This window comes from Watersipora subatra, chromosome 8 (genome assembly GCF_963576615.1).
Source record: "Watersipora subatra chromosome 8, tzWatSuba1.1, whole genome shotgun sequence".
In the NCBI taxonomy this organism is placed as follows: domain Eukaryota; kingdom Metazoa; phylum Bryozoa; class Gymnolaemata; order Cheilostomatida; family Watersiporidae; genus Watersipora; species Watersipora subatra.
The window spans coordinates 36,627,235-36,644,629 of record NC_088715.1 but is presented as its reverse complement, the minus strand read 5'-3'; the positions used below and the strand labels follow the sequence as shown (position 1 = coordinate 36,644,629).

At 38.0% G+C, this 17,395-nt stretch overlaps 1 protein-coding gene across 3 annotated transcripts in view; it reads right to left on the bottom strand.

Annotated features, from left to right (window-relative positions):
- LOC137401563 (neutrophil cytosol factor 2-like) overlaps positions 1-16,646 on the bottom strand; it is a 64,671-nt gene extending 48,025 nt beyond the window's left edge. For all 3 annotated transcript variants that reach the window (XM_068087987.1, XM_068087985.1, XM_068087986.1), the window contains exons 1-4: positions 16,219-16,646; positions 16,004-16,086; positions 3,474-3,582; positions 303-452 (exon numbers count right to left, since the gene is read on the bottom strand). In XM_068087987.1, the coding sequence (XP_067944088.1) occupies positions 303-452; positions 3,474-3,582; positions 16,004-16,086; positions 16,219-16,428 (552 nt within the window). In that variant the 5' untranslated portion in view covers positions 16,429-16,646. The remainder of the gene's footprint in view (positions 1-302; positions 453-3,473; positions 3,583-16,003; positions 16,087-16,218) is intronic.
- Positions 16,647-17,395: the final 749 nt, after the last annotated feature.

Sequence of the window (17,395 nt, the reverse complement as noted above, 5' to 3'; positions counted from 1 at the left end):
CCTTTCAGTTCTTCATTCATAAAGGAAGAATGACAAAAACCTGACACGTGACACGGTTGTTACCATAGTAAAGGCCGTGTCTGTCCGTATGCATGCTTAAAGCGTCAGGAAAGAAATCACTGCACAGGAATTAAATTCAGACATTTGGTTTAGAAACCAATCACACAACCAACCACTCACATGACCAGTTACGCAACTCAACAACAGCGCTCTACAGGTGAATAAATGTGCCCTACAGGACAGCCGCATAACTAGATATTCAAAATAGGCAATAATGAATCCCGTATGCTAATTTCACCCACCTTAACACTTTGCAGAGCATTGCAAATGTCAAAGTTTTTCGGTGCTGAAATGCTATCTTTTTCCACCAGTTTCCTGACCTCTATAAGAGCGTCGACACAGTTCTTGGCGTTCTTCAATCTTAGATGGCAAGCAGCCTCGTTAAATATAGCCTGCAGCGTAGATATTCCATTGCCCACTTTCAAATGTATTGTGAATGTAGCATGCTTGGCACATTCAAACTGTCGTGTTATACTTACAGTAGTCGCACTACATACCAAATGTGAACTGTTGTATTATACTTACAGTAATATCACTATATACCACATGTGAACTCTTGTATTATACTTACAGTAATATCACCACATACCACATGCGAGCTGTTGTTTTATACTAACAGTAATATCACTACATACCAAATGTGAACTGTTGTATTATACTTACAGTAACATCACTATATACCACACGTGAACTCTTGTATTATACTTACAGTAATATCACCACATACCGCATGCAAACTCTTGTATTATACTCACAGTAATATAACTACATACCACATGCGAGCTGTTGTTTTATACTAACAGTAATATCACTACATACCAAATGTGAACTGTTGTATTATACTTACAGTAACATCACTATATACCACACGTGAACTCTTGTATTATACTTACAGTAATATAACTACATACCACATGCAAACTTTTGTATTATACTCACAGTAATATAACTACATACCACATGCGAACTCTTGAATTATACTTACAGGAATAACACTACATACCACATGTGAACTGTAGTAAGATACTAACAGTAATATCACTACATGGTACATGTGAACTGTTGTATTATACCAACATCAATATCATTCCATGCCACATGTGAGCTGTTGATTATACTTACAGTAATATCACTAATTACCACATGCGAGCTGTTGTTCTATACTAACAGTAATATCACTACATACCACATGTGAACTGTTGTATTATACTTACAATAATATCGTTACATACCACATGTGAACTCTTGTATTATACTAACAGTAATATCACTACATATTACATATGAACTGTTGTATTATACTTACAATAATATCGTTACATACCACATGTGAACTCTTGTATTATACTAACAGTAATATCGCTACATATTACATATGAACTGTTGTATTATACTTACAGTAATATCACTACATATTACATATGAACTGTTGTATTATACTTACAGTAATATCACTACATACCACATGTGAGCTGTTGTATTATACTAACAGTAACATCACTACATACCACATGTGAGCTGTTGTATTATACTTACAGTAATATAATTACATACCACATGTGAGCTGTTGTAATATACTAACTGCAATATCATTGCATACAAAATGTGAGCTGCTGTATTACAATTACAGTGATATCCCTACATACCACATGCAGCGGATAACTACTTTTAGCATATATCTAGGGCACACAATTTATCACTCACTACCTACAATATATCCAACATAAATGCCTCTACAAATTGCAATCACTCTTTTGAATGCAATATATTCTAGTATATTGCTTGATATGAAAGCCATATGAAAATACTTTAAACAAGCTGTCAACAAATATGCAATTGTATTACATGTATATTTTGTGATATTACATGACCTCATATTCACTATAATAAGTCATGTTTGTCTGCGCGAAGTCTCGCTAGAAAACGAAAGTGCATTATACAGTAATCCAACTCAGACCACCTTGCCGCCCAATCACCTTGCCACCCAATCACCTCGCCACCCAATCACCTCGCCACCCAATCACTGTGCCACCCAATCACATTGCCACATATAGGAATAACCGTGCAGAGACTACACTCTACCTCTTTGACGCTCTCTCACGGCTCCAAAGGTACTAGTACTAAATTGATGAAAAAAATATCTTCAGTTGAGTGTATACAGTAAATAACTACATATGCGTATAGTAGTACATATGCGTATAGTAATATATATGCGCATAGTAGTACATATGCGTATAGTAGTACATATGCCTATAGTAGTACATATGCGAATAGTAGTACATATTCGTATAGTAGTACATATGCGTATATTAGTACATATACGTATAGTAGTACATATGCATATAGTAGTACTTATACGTATAGTAGTACATATGTGTGTAGTAGTACATATACGTATAGTAGCACATATGTGCATAATAGCACATATGCGTATAGTAGTACCTATGTGTATAGTAGTACATGTGTATAGTAGCACATATATGTACAGTAGTGCATATTGTGGAGGACTGGACAAATACTAGCCATATTCTTTAGACAGCGATACTCCTTGTGATGGCTTTAGGTGTGTTTCCTTTATTTAGTTATATAATACTCTGGTGTGTACTTCTTCAGACCCTGTTATGTAATACTGTGTTTTTGGGCCTGATTCACAGGCCTGCCAGCATACTCTTATATATTATTATCTAGGCCTGCCTCACAGGCCTGCCACGATACAATTGGTGTTACATAATTATTATATAAATGGACGGAGTAAAACCGTATATAAGGAGAAAGCACAGGCCAACTCATTGGGATTTTTCTTGTGAATTCGATGCTGGTAACACTGTATTGCACATGTGCTTATATATATTAAATAGACTACATCTATTCTTACGAACTGACTACGTTTGATGCCTGCCTGGCTGGCTTACTAAGGATCCTTCCGCCAGAACTGATCTGGCTTCAAGTACGAACTGCTTTGGGAGACACTTAAGGAAGGCTAGGGGTTGGCTGCGTTACGACCAGACCTGATCAGAAATGCGATAGCATTGGAGATCAGGCCCTCCAGTAAGCTAGCCGGGACCTAGACTAGCCAAGATAGGGTCTCAGAGAGCAGGCCGTGTTAGCATTCCAAGTGAGCCTGAACTGAGGGCAACCAGCCGCGGCCTGACCAGACCACTAGGTGTGTCAGGCAGGCCGACGAGGGGAAGGCCCAGTGTTCAGACTGCACCGCCTTGTTAGGAAAGTAAAGCTGGCTCAGCTACCGGGGCCAGACCTTTACAATATGTATATAGTAGTACATTATGTGTATAGTAGTACATATGCGTATAGTATCACATACATGTATGTGTATAGTAATACATATACGCATAGTAGTACCTACATGTATAGTGTTTATGGCCATTGTCCATAGTTACTGAACCAATGCTCACCTCATGCTGATAGAGTCTACTATCTAGTCCAAGTTGAGAATAGTCAATCATTGTAACTTGTCTCATGCACTCTATGCACCTCTGGTTATCCTTAGCCGCGAGCTCAAACCTAAAGCAAAACCTTAAACCGCTCATAGCAAGGGCTAGGAATAAAAATGTTAACAAACCAGTCCTTGTCATATATTCTCTAAAATGCCCTAGAATTGAAAGCAAGTTGCACCCACACACATTATCACACACTTGTTGCCATTACTGCCCTGAGATCAAGCTCAGCTAGCATTAGCATTTTATTTCAAGAGCGTCAGGATTATATCATATATAATGTAGTTCTAAATAAACTAGCTCAAAAATCATTATAATAGTATGACATAGAGGTCACTATTATATGACAATTAGGCATATTCCAACTAGGTCCACTGTTATCAAATCAGGCAAGAGTAAATCATAAACTACCTATAAATTCATCATATAAAAAACAAAAAGTCCAACTTAGCAAAAGGTAAAAATATCTAAGTTTGATCAAGGGATATAATTTTTATACTTTTTGAAACTTCGCAATAATTTTCATGATCATCATTATTAACATCATTGAGCAAACACAGTAACTAACATTAAGTGCTTAATCTCAGCAATTACCCAAACTGCTTTCAATGGTAAATACCCAAGGGTTATACTGTTTGGGATAAAATACCTCAATTTTTAACTTACAAATGATCATTCAGAGGATCACCTAAAAATGTTCATAAACTACTTGATTCATTTATTAAATCCAAATGACTTATACATGTATATAGATATATATATAGTTATAAAAAAAATTGTTTCCTCACCCCGGATATTCCGTATGGGTGGTAAATTTTGCTCTAACTCGGGTCTCCTACCAGAAACCTGGGAGTTTGAGCACTCGCCTCAAGATCTTAGCTGTTCCCAATAGCGCACTTTTCTGCAACTCACCTGAGTTGATTGCTGTTGGTATATGGGCAAGCCACATTTTATGCGCCGGTGTTATTGCGCCCAGTGCCCCAATGACTACTGGGATTACAGTTGTTCTTACATTCCAGCATTTTTCAATCTCTTCTCCAAGAGGGAGATATTTCTCTACCTTTTCTTTGCTGGCTATATTGTAGTCATTGGGTATGCTAGTGTATATCTATTATAGTAGCCCTCTTGTTCTCCTTGTCTACCACCACTATATCTGGTTGGTTTGCTAGGACATGCTTGTCAGTTTGGATGTAGAAGTCCCAGAGGATCTTAGCCCGGTCATTTTCATTGACCTTACCAGGAGCTTCCCACTAGTGTGGTGGTTTATTAAGGCCATACTCATCACATAGACTTCTATACACAACACCTGCGACATGATTATGTCGCTCAGTGTATGCGTTTCCTGCTAGCTGCTTGCATCCACTGATGATGTGTTGGATGGTCTCAGGTGCATCTTTGCACAGTCTGCATCTAGGATCGTCTTTAGTGTGATAGATTTTCGTTTGGAGTTGCCTTGTTGGGAGCACTTGCTCCTAGGCTGCCATGATTAGCGACTCTGTATTGGCCGTTAGGTTTCCTTTGTTCAGCCACATATATGTCTGGTGAAGATCGCCAACCTTAGAAATTTGTTGGTGGTAAGCACCATGAAGAGGTTTCGTGTGCCAGTCAATTTCCTCATCATCAGGGCGTAGGTCCGTTGTAAGAGCAGCCGATTGAAATTCAGCTAGCAACTTATCTGAGATGGCCATGAAGGCTGCATATGCTTTGATGCTTTGCTCCTCCTCTTTCACTGTCTGCTGTACACTTTCGAGTCCCCTACCGCCATCTTTCCTATCAAGATACAATCTAGTAGTATCAGATTTTGGGTGGAGTGCTCCATGCATGGTCAGCAGTTTACGAGTTGCTATATCCGTTTCTTTGATGGCTTCCTCAGTCCACTTTATTATGCCTGCTGAATATCTTATTACTGGCAGTGCGTAGGTATTTATTGCCGTGACTGGGTTCTTGGCACTGAGCTGGCTCCGTAAGACCTGCCGAAGGCGTTTCTTGTATTCGGTAATGGCTTTGTGACGTACCTCGGCGTCGCGGTTGATTTGCATGATCCCCAAGTACTTGTACCCTTTTTCTATATTTTTGATGGTACCATTTGGCATTCTTAGGCCATCTGTGAGCATAGAATGGCCTTTCTTAAGAATTAGCCTTCCACATTTCTCAATACCGAAGGTCATTTCGATGTCTTTGCTGTATACCTGAGTGAGGTGTATTAGCGAATCAATGTCCCATTCTTTGTTAGAGTACAGCTTGATGTCATCCATGTAGAAGAGGTGGTTTATCTTGGTGCCACTCTTAAACAGGTACCCATATTGAGTCTTCTTTAGCATATTGCTTAGAGGGTTTAGGCATATGCAGAAGAGCAGCGGTGATAAGGAGTCACCTTGATAGATGCCTCGCTTAATTTGTACACTCACCAGTTTTTTGCCATTAGCCTCCAGTTCTGTCTTCCATTTGGTCATTGACACCTTGATGAATGCCACAATAGCAGGGTGAACATTGTACATACTGAGGCACTCAAGTATCCAACTATGGTGAATTGAGTCATAGGCCTTTTTGTAGTCAATCTAAGCCATGGCAAGATTGGTTTGCCTTCTCCTGCTGTCTTGACAGACCGACCGATCCACCAGTAACTGATGTTTAGCTTCTCGGGTGTTGCACCCAATTCCTTTCTGAGCACTGGTCATATAGTGACTTATGTGCTCTTCCAGTTTGTCTGCAACTATTCCTGAGAGCAGTTTCCAAGTGGTGGGCAAGCACGTTATTGGTCGATAGTTTTTAGGAATCGGCCACTGCTTTGGATCTTTTATCAGAAGTACAGTTCGTCCTTTGGTCAGCCATTCTGGATGGTCACCTTGTTCTATTAGGCATTCCATCTGCTTAGCCATTCTAGTGTGAAGTGATGTCTATTTCTTTAACCAGAAGGCTTGAATCATGGCCAGGTGCTGCCCAGTTCTTCATACGCTGCACTCTGCACTTGATGTCTTCTTTGCTGATGGTGAGTCCTTACTGGGCCACAGTGTGTTGATGGCTCTCTTTAAGCCTCTTCAGCCAATTTGCAGTGGTGTTATGAGTAGTCTCTTTTTCCCAGATGTTCTTCCAGAACTTTGAAGTGCTAGATCGGGGAGGCTCAGACATTGGCCTCTGCAGTTCACCTTTGAACTGGGAATACACTCTAGATGGATTATTGATGAACAGTTTGTTCATTCTCTTGTTATCCCGCTCTTTGGTGTACCGCTTCAGTCGTGCCGAGAGTGCTACTAGCTGCTGTTTGGCAGATTCTAGAGCTTATATTGTGGCTTCCCTTTTTGGACACTCCAAACTATGGTTAGATCTCTCACTGAGCCTACTAACTTTCTTGCGCAAGTCCTTGATCTTATTTTGTAGCCTCAGCTGCCAGGATGGAATGGCTTGAAGCCTTGTTGGCATTGGCTTAATATCCATCTCCTCCAAGATGACGGTTGCTGTACTGTAGATTAAGGCATTATTCTCACTGATTGATCCAGTTGAGATTGACTCCCGTGCCATGTTAATGTCTTCTAACAGCTTTTTAGGTATGGCATTGTTAACTCTTCGTAGTGGTACCCTGCTTCCATAATCATTAGCAGCTGACATCTTGTTGATGATATTTTCCGCAAGCTCTCTCACCCTTGGGTCAAGGTCCAAGTGCATGTCCTCTTCAACCCATGAGGCAACACATGATCGTGTATGTGTGACAGTGTGTGATGATATGCACTCCTCGTCGGTTGAGGTTACTTGGGTGAACTGTTCCCTATTTTCATCTACCTCAAGTTCCGATATGAGCTGCCGCTTGATTATGTTACTCCTCTGAGCTACAAGTTGCTTAGCGGTTAGTGGCAATTCATGGCGCATGTTTATCCACAGTTGACCATCCTTCCCATATAGCCCGACTTTTGAGGTTCACTCATAAAGTAGCACTGCATGAGGTCTGTGTTATCAGTCCGAGTCCATTTCATCCGTTTTGAACCAGTAGCCCATTTTTCACTGCCTTGTCCTGGTTCAGGTACAGGCAGCGCAGACCTTGTTTGACCGGGCGACGTCCGAGCCGACATGGCTTTGGTTACTGCACTCATCATAGAGGTTGTAGACGTTATACAAGCAAGGGTCTTGTCCAAGGACCACCAGAAAAGTGCAGTTGTTGGGGTTTGAATCGAGGACCTAATGATCACGGTCCCAATACCTTACCAACTGCGCTATATATATATATACATGTATATATATATATAAATATTTAAATACATATAACTATATATATGAAATCTCAAAGTTTGTCATCGTCGTCGTCTGTCTAGATGTTCGCCTGTCCAGATGTCCGCCTGTCCGGATGTCTGCCTGTCCGGATGTTCGCCTGTCCGGATGTCCGCCTGTCCGGATGTTCGCCTGTCCGGATGTTCGCCTGTCCGGATGTCCGCCTGTCCGGATGTCCGCCTGTCCGGATGTCCGCCTGTCCAGATGTTCGCCTGTCCAGATGTCCGCCTGTCCAGAGGTCCGCCTGTCCAGATGTCCGCCTGTCCAGATGTTCGCCTGTCCAGATGTTCGCCTGTCCAGATGTTCGCCTGTTCAGATGTCCGCCTGTCCAGATGTCCGCCTGTCCAGTTGTCCGCCTGTCCAGACGTCCGCCTGTCCAGATGTCCGCCTGTCCAGATGTCCGCCTGTCCAGATGTCCGCCTGTCCAGATGTCCGCCTGTCCAGATGACCGCCTGTCCAGTTCCAGCTATCAAAATCTTGAAACAAAAAGCTTTGATTTGAGCTCACAGAGATTGCAACGACAAGTTTCTAACCGCGCATTTCACCGCTGAGCTAGACAGTCCTTTGAGATCTATCGTTCTCAACATATAATGTATAAAAAATTTTCGAGTTCACACGCTAAATGACGTATTAATTAATACATTGCGCCCACGCGTTACAGCACCCCTGTTATAAAATATTTTTCGCTCAACTATGAACCATGACGTTTTTTTATTATTTTGTCCCTAGGGCGATATTTTTTCCACACATGATATCAACAAAAATACCTCTCAAAATTACATATGGGCAATAGGTGTGCTGATTACCATAAAATAACAAAAATATTGATAGGATATTTCCAAAAATATCCCCCACAATGCTAAATTAGATATACGTTTCTTACTATCTAAGTATTATCTGCTGTCGAAAAACGAATTCGCAAACAGATAAGTGATATAATTTTAGTTTTAAAGTTGAAGCTTACTAAAACCTCCTTCAAGTATGTGTTTCGTAAACTAACTAGTCATCTAAGTTAGTTTCAGCTATTGTTAGTTGTTACGTTATCTTGCAGGTGATAACCACAAAATGCACTCATGTTATTGTAGGTAACTATAGTTACTGAGGTTAACATATTGTTTTGTTACTATTTTTTAATGATGGTCATTTTGATTATTTTACCAGGTGTTTGCATTAGATAATTACTGTGGTTTTCTATACCACCCATCAAAAACATCCGTCCAAGTTGTGGCCATTCACATAGTTTTAGCTCATATAATAGAGCAAATTAATCTAATGCAGCAAACTTAAACAAAACATATTATGGTTTGTACAGCACACATTCATGTCTCTCTTTCCCCTTTATGGCAGTTTCCACACTGACAAAGCTTCTTCAGCTGGTGGGACGACATAAACATTCTTTAATCAGTAAAACAAATGCAATAAATATATGTCATTCATAGATATGTCATTCTAAAGCGTATCTATTGACAGCTTCCAATTTGGGAGTTAAATAGATTGCGAGTGTAATTTTGAAAACGAATAAACGTTTAACAAAGGCACAAGTACGCCAAGCCAACGATTCGAAGCTTTGGTTGTGGAAATTAAAGATTTGCATTGATAAATCGATTTTCTTCACTTTCTACAAGTTAAAAGTGAACATCTAATGCCAAATCATAAATCTAATTTACTAGATAAAGATGCCACAGAAAATTGGAGGCGAATGTAGCTAGATGAACCGATAAAAAAATATAAAACGATGATTAGTGATAGCAAAAAGCTACAATTTTTTTAATTAGAAATGTATTAATGAGTACTAAAATATTACCTTTAGTATATTCATCAATCTAAGCCATTGTATAGCGTCAAGAACTTACTGTACATACGTATCTCGCATGCGCAGGAAGTTACATTTTAGCCTCAAACAGGGAATTATTATCTGAATGTAAACTCAACAAGAAACTCTATATAGGAGACTCAAAGTAAAAGATAAATTTACCTCCATTCTCCGAGATTCCCCCGTAGAACTTTCACTACCTGATGCCAAGAAAACTCGGAGCCACCTTCGCAGTAACTTTACAGCAATTTTACAATAACATTATTACATATACGCATGTTGTTCGTCAATAAAACGTGTTGATCGAGTAATTCATTGAAGTAACGATGTTAATAAATTTAGTAAATATCGATGTCCATGCGATTTAATAATAGAGTAAAATCCCTAAATTTGAGATCACAGACAACACGTTTTATGAGTGATAACATTTATTACAGCCTATATAAAAATTTCGCGCTGATGATTGGCTAAGGGAGCGACCGCATATTTATCGCTCGTGGTTTCTTTTCAGATATATTGCTGGTGACATCACGAAAGAAGCACCCGCTGGAACGTGAGCTTTTTAAAAAATGGCCTCATTCAAACGCATATATCTCTAGACGGGGTTGGTCTACAAAGACAAAAATGGCATCAAATTGTAGCTGATGTTTTAGCCTTTTATGGGTCTTAATTTTATTAAATCGAATTTTTTGACGCAACCACATCTTTAATTTCATTAAATCGACTTTTTTGACGCTATCACATCTTTAACGTGAAGCCATGAAAGATTGGCAGGTATTTAAAGTATGTGGCTAATTTATTCTATAGTATAGACAGTGTAGTGAGTTCTCATTCTTAAAACTATATATATATCATCTAGGTATACATCTAGTTTATATATATATATATATATATATATATATAGTATATGTGGTTTACACTGTAAAGTAAAGTGCTCAATAATTGAGTCAATTAGAGCTGTGTATGAAGTTTATTAAAAACTACAGGTTAAAATCATTACTACTATTAGTTTCATGCAACCGCTGAGGGCTTAATACTATTGTGTGATATATATATATTATAGTATACAGCAAATTATGTAGTCAAATTATGTTATTGAGCTAATTAGATGTTTTCTGGCATGCCGGCATGTGGATATTAGCTCACTTCTAGTGTTAAGGCTGGCTAACTTCGGTTCGAATATGATGAAGTACTTTTCCCATAGACATAACTGGCAAGATTGTGTTGATGTGTTGTAAGATCGTGATCTTATAGTATTAATAGTATTAAGCCCTCAGCTTTATTAAGTAATTTTATAGCTTGTACATTATAGATTTTAGTCATTCTACCTGAAGATTGCAACACGATTGCATGAAACTAATAGTAGTAATGATTTTAACCTGTAGTTTTTAATAAACTTCATATATATATATATATATATATATATATATGGCGAAGTGAGAGTTGACTAAAAAAGCTTTATTACTATTAGTTTCATATACATAGTAAAATGTACAATCCTCAGATAAAACTCATTTACTAGTGACAAGCAGGTAAGATGTACCTTGAACGACCCCACTATAGGGTTAAAACATAATTATATGACAGCCATGTTGTTAAGTGTATAGCTAGGTTATATTACTAGATAATAAGAATTTTCTACCATGGCGACATGTAGAAATGAGTTCTTGTCTCTTATTTAGACTGGCCTTTTCTGGATGCATAATTATATAATATTTTTCTGACAAACATAGTCTGCATATTTCTGAGGTGTTGTCATATGCTTTCGCTTGCTTTACTGCATTCCATTTGATGGTATACCCTGTGTTGCTCCTTTTCAGCTCCCAAATATTATTACTGAGCGTTGTTGCGTGTTTCTTTTTGTCGTTGTTGAATGATGCCTTATGATTCGTGAATCTAGCCTTGAAAGTGGTTTCACACAGCCCAATATATGTTTGGCTGTTTTGCTGGTCATCTGTTACTACTGCCTGGTATATTAGATTTTTGGTTAGACACCTTCCTTCTAGTTGGCATTCTTCTGGCTTTCTGCAGTTGCAGGTTCTATCGCTGGTGTTGTCTTTCTTCTTTTCCAAGTTTAGTAGCTTTTTGTTGTGGCCTTCTATAATGCTCTTTACATTTTCCATACAGCTGTAACTTAGCTTGAGTGTATTCTGGTTAAATATTTTTCTAAGCGGGTGGAATTTGTTAAATATTTTTTTAATCATTATGATGAAAGCTCGTCCTATGTTGGTACTGGCAGCTGCATTATATGGGGGGTTGTACCATAATATGTTTCTTTTTCTGCGGTCTGGTCGTTTCCTATCATCATCATTCTGTGGTTTGTATATCAGCTTGTGTTGGTATTTGCTATCATTTATGGGAATCCTAAATGATAGCAAAGAATTCGAAGATAAGCTATTTGACTTAATTAAGAACATCAAATTTCGGTACGTCAACAACAACCTCCAGAATTTACTGAAGAAAGATCTGAAAGAAAAGGTATGTAGTTCGGATAGATTGCTGATACCCGCAGACAAAACCAACAACTATTACTACATGAATTTAGCTGAATATAATAAACTGCTAGAAAAGAACATAACAACAGCTTATAAAAAAGCAGACAGATCCACACTACCAGGCATCACAAGGGAAGCTGCTGAAATCGCTCGAACTTTTGATTTACACGACCGAATATATCAGATGAAAATGAAAGACGCATTCATAACCCTTAAAGATCATAAGGAAAATTTTATAAATACACCAAGCGCTAGACTTATCAACCCGGCCAAGTCTGAAATCGGTAAGATCAGTAAACAGCTGCTTGATAACATCAAAAGGTGTGTCACAGCTAAATCTAACGCTAATCTGTGGAGAAATACTTCAGCAGTCATAGAATGGTTCAACAATACTGACAAAAAGGTGCGAATTTTATATCATTCGATGTTGTGAATTTCTATCCATCTATAACAATAGAGCTAATGAACCTGGCTCTAGATTATGCCAATAATTTCACCAACATAGATGCTAATACCCGACACATTATCATACACGCCAAGAAATCTATGCTGGTAAATAAAGATACTCATTGGGTGAAGAATACCAGACACGGCCCTTTAGATGTAACAATGGTATCATATGATGGGGCGGAGACATGTGAGTTGGTTGGCTTGTTTATGCTACACAAGATTCAGGAGAAATACAATCACATTTTTGGATTATACCGATATGACGGGCTGGGAATTGTTAGGAGCACACCTAGGAAAGCCGAAGCGATCAAGAAAGGCCTTTGTGCCATCTTCAGCAAGTATGATTTAAATATCACCATAGAAGCCAACTTGAAAGTTGTAAACTTCCTGGATATAACACTTGACCTAAACCAAAACTCGTACAAGCCTTTCAACAAGCCAAACAACATACCACGCTACATTCACACGCAATCCAATCACCCACTGCAGATAATTGCAAACATAACAGACTCTATCAGCAGGCGCCTTAACAACATATCGTCAAGCAAAACCATCTTTAATGATGCAACTAAAATATATCAGGATGCCCTAAATGATAGCAAATACCAACACAAGCTGATATACAAACCACAGAATGATGATGATAGGAAACGACCAGACCGCAGAAAAAGAAACATATTATGGTACAACCCCCCATATAATGCAGCTGCCAGTACCAACATAGGACGAGCTTTCATCATAATGATTAAAAGAATATTCAACAAATTCCACCCGCTTAAAAAAATATTTAACCAGAATAAACTCAAGCTAAGTTACAGCTGTATGGAAAATGTAAAGAGCATTATAGAAGGCCACAACAAAAAGCTACTAAACTTGGAAAAGAAGAAAGACAACACCAGCGATAGAACCTGCAACTGCAGAAAGCCAGAAGAATGCCAACTAGAAGGAAGGTGTCTAACCAAAAACCTAATATACCAGGCAGTAGTAACAGATGACCAGCAAAACAGCCAAACATATATTGGGCTGTGTGAAATCACTTTCAAGGCTAGATTCACGAATCATAAGGCATCATTCAACAACGACAAAAAGAAACACGCAACAACGCTCAGTAATAATATTTGGGAGCTGAAAAGGAGCAACACAGGGTATACCATCAAATGGAATGCAGTAAAGCAAGCGAAAGCATATGACAACACCTCAGAAATATGCAGACTATGTTTGTCAGAAAAATATTATATAATTATGCATCCAGAAAAGGCCAGTCTAAATAAGAGACAAGAACTCATTTCTACATGTCGCCATGGTAGAAAATTCTTATTATCTAGTAATATAACCTAGCTATACACTTAACAACATGGCTGTCATATAATTATGTTTTAACCCTATAGTGGGGTCGTTCAAGGTACATCTTACCTGCTTGTCACTAGTAAATGAGTTTTATCTGAGGATTGTACATTTTACTATGTATATGAAACTAATAGTAATAAAGCTTTTTTAGTCAACTCTCACTTCGCCATATTTCAGCTCTTGCTTTTTAGTAATTGAGCACTATGTTAGAAAAGTTTTGAACTGACATTCCATTCTATATATATATATATATATATGAACTAGATGAATGCCTGGCGTTACCCGGGTAATAAAAAAGTCCTTCGACAGGAAAATTACTTTTATTTAACCTATACAAACAACTTTCAACATTCTAACTTTTAAACTTCTTCTCATGACAAAAGTGTTTTTGTGCAGTTATAATAGTTTAAAAAAACCTGTAAAGGTTTTCAATCTTTTTCAAACAACTGTAATTTTTAAATTTGATATAATGAAAAGTGATTGTTGAAATAAACTAGGAGGAAAAATAAAACTGTAACGATGTTTAAATGTGAAATCATTAGCAAATAATGAGTAAATATAGTCTGTTCTGCTGCGATTACGATTAAAAATTATTTGGTATACAATTATATGATTTTAGTTCGTTTCAGTGCTGGCATCATAAAATGACACTATTGTATAGAGTGTATAGAAACCCCATAGTAATTATCTAATGCAATCATCTGGTAAAAATCCTCATCATTAAAACATAGTAACAAAGCAATATGTTAACCTCAGTAACTATAGGTACCTACAATGACTTTGGTGCATTCTTGGTTATGATCTGCAAGATAATATAACATTACAATGTATTATGTAGAGAGTTCTTACTTTCGAGACAGACGTGTACCATAAAACCTGAATCTAACTTAAATGAATTTAGCTTACTAAACACATACTTGAAGGAGGTTTTTAGTATGTATTTTAGTAAAATCCAAACTTTGAACTAAAATTTTATCCTATCAGTTTTTACCACAGTGCACAAATCACCAATTTTAAATTTCGAGAGAAACTATTGTTGATATTTTTATTATTAATTATTATTATTGATATCGTGTGGCAGAAAAAATTCGCCCTAACGAAAAAGCGTCATGTTACCTAGAGTTCAGCGAAAAATAGTTAAAAGGGGCATCGAAACGGGTGGGCGCAATACTCAAATAAAATGTCATTTAGCTTGTGCATACACTATACGTATATGATAACGCCTTTGACCGACACGTGTTGTATAGCCTAGTGGTAAAGCGCGTGGATTTAAACCTTGTGGTTGCAATCTCCATGAGTTCAAATCCATCAGGATGTGGATTTTTAAATCCAAGATTTTAATAACTATAGCTAAAAATATAAAAACTGAGAAATAGATGTATATAATCTTTTCATTTCTCATATCAAACCTTAAATCATTTTTTCATTTGCTTAAATCGAATGAAAATCAATCTAAGGGGCATTTATTACAAATAACTACCAGGTATGTATTCAAGTAGGTATATTTCAATCACCACCAATTTGGACACAGCTCGGCTAGTAACTATTTTCTACTTACCCGTTTAATGGTTGCCCACAATATGTATACTGAGTGAGTGTGACTCGGCTGACTGAGTGAGTATGTATATACAAAGTAAAACTGTTGTTTAGTTTTAGGCAATGAAAATGGGTTGAGCTGTGACTGGGAGTCAGTCGAGAAGCCAAACTTCCACGAACTAGTTAATTCTAAAAGCTATGCATGCTTCAGTTTTGACCAATCCTACAGCTGATAAAACTGCAAAAAAAATTCACAGTGTTGTTCATCAAGGGGAGAGGAGAGATTAACACATAAAGTTTGATTTTGCTTGAATAGATTAATGTTGTGAAGGTCTTTCACAAACAGGTTGAGAGTGTTTTGAGGTAAATTAGAGCTTAGTCAATGATGAAGCTGGCCACGATGCCCATGCATACAGCAGCTAGTATCCTGAAAGAACCCAAAAGAATAATGCATGAATGAACTCAAATTTGAGTCATGAGCCAAAATTCGTGTAGTAGCGCTCAGCACATACTTCTTTGTTAAAAGCAACTCAGTTGACATAATAAAAATATTTCTAGTTTTGACTCAATGTAAGTTAATAGTTTACCTTTCCATTCGGTAATACATGATGGCTCGTTGAAAATACGCCATAGCATTATATTGGTCTTTATCCAAACACATATTCAGATACTGAAAACACCAAAAAGTTGAACAACGAGGTGATTAGAATAATTAATTTTGGGACAAGAACATAATTGTAGAATAACAACACAGCTAGCAATCATTTACATATATAATTATAAACACTGCTTAAAAACTCACGCTGACCGCAGTGGGCAAGTCCCCTAGAAACTTGTATATAACTCCGGCGTTGTAACACAGCTTGGAAGTTCCCTGTTGGGTATTGTCTGTCCCAAGACGTGCAAACGTTTCAGCTGCTTTCTCCACAGAAGACCAATCATTACCTTTGGTCTTGAAAAGCTTTGCAGCTTCATTCCAAGCCAAAATGTAGTCTATACCAGTGGCCATCATTATTGTATCAATGTGAAAAGAAAATCTCGAAAGTAGTAAAGTTGTTACAGAAGCAACGGTGGCGAGTTCGGAGTAATTCGATTTCCTTATGGCCTTTTAATAACAAACTAAGTGCCATCGCAAGCGCTGAAAACGGCTTCGATGTTCATTTTTGATGTGATTAATTTTCTTTACGGAGAGTAGGGAGCGAATTGGGAAAAGTTCCGTTTCCTTCTCTTCTCGCGAGTGGCAAAAGTGGTGTCAAAAAACTCTCGTGGCAAAAGGCACAAAAGCGCGATTGTCCGATATCCCGATATCAAAGGCCAGGTTTGTAGTAGTACAGCTAAGCCCATCGCTAGATTGGCATGCGCTATCGACGGTAGGTTTTGGTTGGTTTTCAAAGCATGGTGATGATGAACTCTTTATTGACAAAATAAAATATACAACAATGAAACAGAAGCCTCCAGGAATGCTGTGTCCAATGGGACAAGGTGATATTGGAAAGACTTTTCCAAGATGGACATTGTCCAATGTCGGCACTGGAACATCTAAAATTGTCCCACGTAATATGACGTCATAGAAACCAGTGTCGTATACGGTAGTTTCACATGAAGCTAATACGGCTGTTCAAAACAATGAAGTACAGTATGCACGCACGTGTAGCTAGCTTTGTTTGTACTATTTATTGGGGGTCCTACCACACAAAGCTGTCGTCAGAATAGTCACTATTAACCCTTTAGCGACGATCGGCTTACGGCTTGGAAAGTACCAGCGGACGGGGGCAATTACTAGGGCGATTTGACCCTTCGACATGACTGCATAAAAACTGCAGTAACTTACATCACAACTGCGGTAGTGGCATAAATCAACATGCATGAGAAAGCTGAGAAATTATTCTACAGGCTCATTGTTTTTGCATGCAATTAGCTTGCAAATGCTTTCCAGCAAACGTGTCCATTTGTTGAAGAGATGATTTTTTTATTTTCAT